The sequence below is a fragment of the Plecotus auritus genome (assembly GCF_963455305.1).
Source record: "Plecotus auritus genome assembly, chromosome: 9".
Lineage (NCBI taxonomy): Eukaryota > Metazoa > Chordata > Mammalia > Chiroptera > Vespertilionidae > Plecotus > Plecotus auritus.
Window position 1 is genome coordinate 115,438,089 of NC_137783.1, and position 5,936 is coordinate 115,444,024.

The following is a 5,936-nucleotide window of genomic DNA, read 5'->3' on the forward strand; positions in this document are numbered from 1 at the left end:
ATGTAAAATTTCTAAGTATGAGCAAACAAAAAAAATCACTATATTTACAAATGAATAACATCTCAAATAGCCTAGAAATAAATATTTCATAATAAAAATCTGTTACCGCAATTCATCAAATGAACTGATGATGCACTTAGCTTAATTGCCGTTCATGCATGATAAATATTGAAACCTTAAAATCATCCCCATTGAAGTAAAAAAAAAATCACAAAAATGCCTACTTTCACTATCTCATTGTATAGCTATTGCAATAAACTAACATAACACGTACGTATGTACACATAAAGACTTCTCACATCTATTTTCACCAAAGCAACCTTTGAAAAACATATTACGATTTAAAAAACAGCCCCAAGCCTTGAAACCAAGATGGCGGCATAGGTAGGCACCTAAACTGCTGCCTCACACAACAATTTCAAAACTACAACTAAAAGACAGAACGGACACCATCCAGAACCACAGGAAAACTGGCTGAGTGAAAATTCTACACCTAGAAGGAAAGAGAAAAGCTCACAGAGAATTGGAGGTACGGCAAAGGGTCTTTGTGCGCGCAGAGAGGAAGGGCGGCTGAGAGCCTGGCTGACTTTATCTGGCGGAAGGGGGAAGGAAGCCCCCAACCGCACTGAACCCCAGTTCTGACTGCACTGAACCCGTTCCAGGCGAGCCCCTGGGGACCCACGCTCTTGTGGGTGGAGTATGGACTCTCGGGCGGAGACTCGGGAGCCGGAGAAGGCAGAGGTCTGAAGGCACGCGCGTGCCAGTGCGCACAAAGGCTGCGGAGGTTGCCACAGGCTTTCCCTAGTGGAAGGGAGTCAGAAGCTCCTGACTGCACTGAGCTCCAGTTCTGACTGCACTGAACCCCAGTTCCAGGTGAGCCCCTGGGGACCCACGCTCTTATGGGGGGAATCTGGACTCTCGGGCGGAGACTCGGGAGCCGGGGAAGGCAGAGGTCTGAAGGCGCGCACGTGTGCACAAGGGCAAGGCTGACGGGAAGCAAAGACTGTCTGCTCCGCCCTGAGACTCCACCCCATCCAAGCTGAGCAGAGGCTATTGCAATTTGGCAAGTCTAATCCTATAAGACTGTCTCCAGCACCGAACTTCTCCCAGCATAGACACAGCTGATCCTTACAGCCAACTGGCCTGGAGGTCAATTTCTCCCAGTGATACCAACAAAAATCAAGACTTAATTACAACAAGGCTGTACACACAGTCCACAAAGGGGTGCACCAAGAGTGTCTACCTCAGGTTAACTGGGGAGGCAGACCCACTGGGCCATATAGAAAACCTAGCACACAAATCTACCTTACCAACTCAGGGAAGCAATGAAAATGCGGCATCAAAGAAACAGATCACAAACGAAAGAAATGGAGGAAAACAAACGACTGGACATAGAATTCAAAACCACGGTTATAAGGCTTTTCAAGAATATCCTAGAAAAGGCCAATAAATATAACGAGACCCTTGAAGATATGAAAAAGGACCAACTAGAAATTAAACATACACTGACTGAAATAAATATTATACAGAGACCCAACAACAGACTAGAGGAACACAAGAATTAGGTCAAAGAATTGAAATACAAAGAAGCAAAAAACACTCAACCGAAAAAGCAAAAAGCAAAAAAAAAATCCAAAAAGTTGAAGATAGTGTAAGAAGACTCTGGGACAACTTCAAGCGTACCAATATCAGAATTATGGGGGTGCCAGAAGAAGAGAGAGAGCAAGATACTGAAAACCTATTTGAAGAAATAATGACTGAAAACTTCCCCCACCTGGTGAAAGAAATAGACTTACAAGTCCAGGAAGCGCACAGAACCCCAAACAAAAGGAATCCAAAGAGGACCACACCAAGACACATCATAATTAAAATGCCAAGAGCAAAAGACAAAGAGAGAATATTAAAAGCAGCAAGAGAAAAACAGTTACCTACAAGGGATCACCCATACGACTGTCAGCTGATTTCTCAACAGAAACTATGCAGGCCAGACGGGAGTGGCAAGAAATTTTCAACGTGATGAATAGCAAGAACCTACAACCAAGATTACTCTACCCAGCAAAGCTATCATTCAGAATTGAAGGGCAGATAAAGAGCTTCACAGATAAGAAAAAGCTAAAGGAGTTCATCACCACCAAACCAGTATTATATGAAATGCTGAAAGGTATTCTTAAAGAAGAGGAAGAAGAAAAAAGTAAGGATAAAAATTATGAACAACAAATAACGTATCTATCAACAAGTGAACCTAAAGATCAAGTGAATTAAAAACCTGAGGAACAGAATAATCTGGTGAATATAATAGAATCAGGGGCATAGAAAGGCAGTGGACTGATAATTCTCAAGGGGAAAGGGGTATGGGGGGTTCATGAAGAGACTGGACAAAAATCATACACCTATGGATGAGGACGGGGGCGGGGGGAGGTAAGGGCAGAAGGTGAGGTGGGAACCGGGTAGAGGGGAGCTATGGGGGGAAAAAGGAGAAACAATTGTAATAATCTGAATAAAGATTTATTAAAAAAAATAAAAAAAATAAAAAACAGCCCCAAGTAACACTGAATATAGATTTAAAAAATTTTTTTTAAAATGTTAAAGTCTCAAGCAAAGATACATCCACCAAGTTATTATTCACTTTGGAAAACATTGTAAGGAATAAATTTGAATTGTGTAATTTATTTGAATAAACCCAAAATTTTTTTTCTGAGGAGTTCCTCATTGAAGACAGTTTGCTATGCTTGCTCAACTGCTACTTTGACGAGTGTCCAAGTGTTCTCATGTTTTGCCTTTATTTTGTCCTAATGTGACTTTCTGACCAATAGAAAGGGCAGTTTCAATGCTACATAGCGGAGCCCTTTGAAGGCGGAAAAACGAAGAAAACAGTGCGCCCAAAGAACGATGCCCTCCTTCCTGTCCCAACAACCAACTGCCCACTATCGAGTCCTCTCTCTTCCCCTTTCGCAAAAAATCAAATACGTTCTGCGTATAAACTACATTCTTAAAGTTTTAAAGTGCTGTTATTTCATTTTTTCAATGAACTTATTTCTGTTTAAAAAATGGTTTTGGTAACTTTGATTGTAATTCATTACTGTTCTCATTAAGAGTAACGGGAAAAACATTATTTTTAATCGAATAGTTTTAATTTCACAGCAGAACTTTAAGGGAAGGTCTTAAAAACCTTAAAACCGGGGCCAGGTTAATAAAGCGAAGTTTAGCGATGGGGGCAAGAAAATCGCCAAACTGCCACCCTTCCCCGAAGGCGGGATCTGGGACCTGGACAACCAACCAACCAATCACTGCGGCGGGAGCCTGACGGGCTGCGGAACCTGCGCCAGCGGCACAATCCGGACGGACGTTCGGCCTGCGCAGTGGGGCCGCCGGCTGAGTTCGCGGCTTCCCGCGACGCGCCACCCGACCGGTAGGAGCCGCCCTTGGCCAGCCGGCTCTGAGGCCACGAGGGCTGCCGCCGCCTCCCCGCCCGCCTCCACTGGCCGCTCGACCCGCAGACATGGTGGAAGCGGATCGCCCCGGGAAGCTCTTCATCGGCGGGCTCAGCCCCGAAATCGACGAGAAAACCCTCGAGGCCGAGTTCGGCAAGTATGGCCGCGTCATTGAGGTGCTCTTGATGAAGGATCGAGAAACCAGCAAGTCCAGGGGCTTCGCGTTCGTCACCTTCGAAAGCCCCGCCGACGCCAAGGCCGCCGTCCGAGACATGAACGGCAAGTCCCTGGATGGTAAGGCCATCAAAGTGGCCCAGGCCACCAAGCCGGCGTTCGAGAGCGGCCGCCGGGGCCCGCTGCCGCCGTCCCGCAGCCGCGGGCGCCCAAGGGGCCTGCGCGGGGCCCGCGGGGGCGGTGTTGGGCCGCGGCGCTCCCCCTCCCGGGGCGGGTCCGCCGACGACGGCGGCTACTCGGGGGATTTCGACCTGCGTTCCTCCAGGGCCCCGATGCCCATGAAGCGCGGCCCGCCGCCGCCGCGCAGGGCCGGTCCGCCCCCAAAGAGGGCCGCGCCGTCGGGCCTGCCCCGCAGCGGCGGCAGCGGCGGCGGCGGCGGGATGCGCGGGCGGGCCCCGGCCGCGCGCGGGCGAGATGGCTACACTGGGCCGCCGCGCCGAGAGCCGCCCCCGCGCCGGGACTCCTACCTGGGCCCCTGGGAGGAGTGCTACTCGCCCAGGGACAGCTACTCGAGCCGAGACTACGCGAGCGCCCGCGACTCCCGGGATTTCGCCCCCTCGCCCCGCGAGTACACCTACCGCGACTACGGCCACTCCAGTGCCCGGGACGACTTTCCGTCCAGAGGCTACGGCGACCGAGACGGCTACGGGGGCCGCAGCCGTGATTATGCCGATCACCCGAGCGGAGGCTCCTACCGAGATCCCTTCGAGAGCTACGGGGACCCGCGCAGCGGCAACCCCACGCGGGGGCCCCCGCCCTCGTACGGCGGCAGAGGCCGCTACGACGAGTACCGAGGCTGCTCGCCCGACGTCTACAGCGGCCGCGACAGTTACGGCGGCGGCGGCAGGAGCGACCGCTACTCCAGGGGCCGCGACCGGGTCGACCGAGCCGACCGCGGGCTTCCTGCGTCCCTGGAAAGGGGGTGCCCTCCGCCGCGCGATTCTTACAGCCGGTCGAGCCGCCGGGCTCCCAGAGGTGGAGGCCGCCTAGGGGGCCGCTCGGAGAGAGGGGGAGGCCGGAGCAGATACTAAGTTGGAACAGACTTGGGACCAAAATCCGAAGTCCGTCTTCAAAGAAACAAACGAAAAGAAGATCCTGTTCTCTGGTAACTACCCAAGGACTAGTACAAGGAAGAGTTGTGTTCACCTTTTGAGAATTCCCTGTTAACTTCCTCGCCCATACATAATTTTGGTTCTTTTGAGAGGAAAAAGTTAAAACTCGTTTAATTTCGTTTTGGAATTGTTAACGTTTCTTGCAACAAGCTCAGTTTTAAAGCATGACTTGAATCTGCGTACTGGTCTTCTTATATTTCCAAGTAGAAATTCAGCTAAAGGCTTGCTCCCTTCTCATTTTTTCCTGGTAAATGAGGCATACCATTTTTTATGTTACAAATATCTGCCCACTTAAAATGGAAAAATGGATCATTCTTTCGATTCAAATCAACTAGATTTTTTGGGGGGGAGAGTGGGAGGGATTGGTGTATGCCACTCTTAAGATTTCAGGGGGTCTTTGAAATTGAATCTCAGTGTTCCCAGTATTGAAAAGCAAACGAACAGCAACAACAAAAGCCACTTAAATCACATGCTAATGTAAAGCAATTTCTATTCATAAATCAAAAAAAGCAAGTGGATAATGCTGGCCATATTTTTGCTCTTTGACTTTTCTTGGGGCATCTACAGAATCTCTTGTCCCCCAAAATACCATTCATATGTGTTGGGCAAGGATGGAATGCCAAATTAAAGATTTGGCCAACCAACCATAAAACTGCAAAACAAACCAGAAAACTTGAGTTAATAACATTTTCACCACCACCAAATTATTAAGAAACAGGTAGAAAATATACCAGTGGTGGATTTGGGGATCTTAATGGCTTCCATTCCTATCTCCAAGCTACTTGCCTTTGGCTCTGGCTCCTGTGGAAAGAACTGGGTTTATTCCCCTAAGGGTGGAGGAATTACATGTGAGCAACATCAGAAACTAAGAATCCCCGAGTGAGCTTGGCAATTCAACATCTGAGGATCTCAACCTGGTGTAAGAGACTTGGGTCTTCCTGTCCATAAAGGCAAGGGGATGGGTTGAATGTACCGTATCTTAAGGTGGGGAAAGGGGCGCCACGCAGCAAAGTTTAGAGAGACTTCCTCCCAAGGTGACTTAGGAGGGATATCACAGTCTCCTTTTTTACCTCAAGCTCAGGGCAAGAAACACCTTTTCCACTCAACACCTGTGGAATTTCCCTATTTATCTGAGAGAAAGTAATTGTACAGTCAAGGG

At 49.0% G+C, this 5,936-nt stretch overlaps 1 protein-coding gene across 1 annotated transcript; it reads left to right on the plus strand.

The window, feature by feature from the left end:
- Window positions 1–3,493: 3,493 nt before the first annotated feature.
- Window positions 3,494–4,696, plus strand: RBMXL2 (RBMX like 2; the record flags this gene model as incomplete). The annotated part of the gene is made up of 1 exon (XM_080641637.1): window positions 3,494–4,696. Exon 1 carries the CDS (start codon window positions 3,500–3,502, stop codon window positions 4,694–4,696), a length of 1,197 nt encoding a protein of 398 aa, XP_080497763.1. The 5' UTR covers window positions 3,494–3,499.
- Between the last annotated feature and the right edge of the window lie 1,240 nt (window positions 4,697–5,936).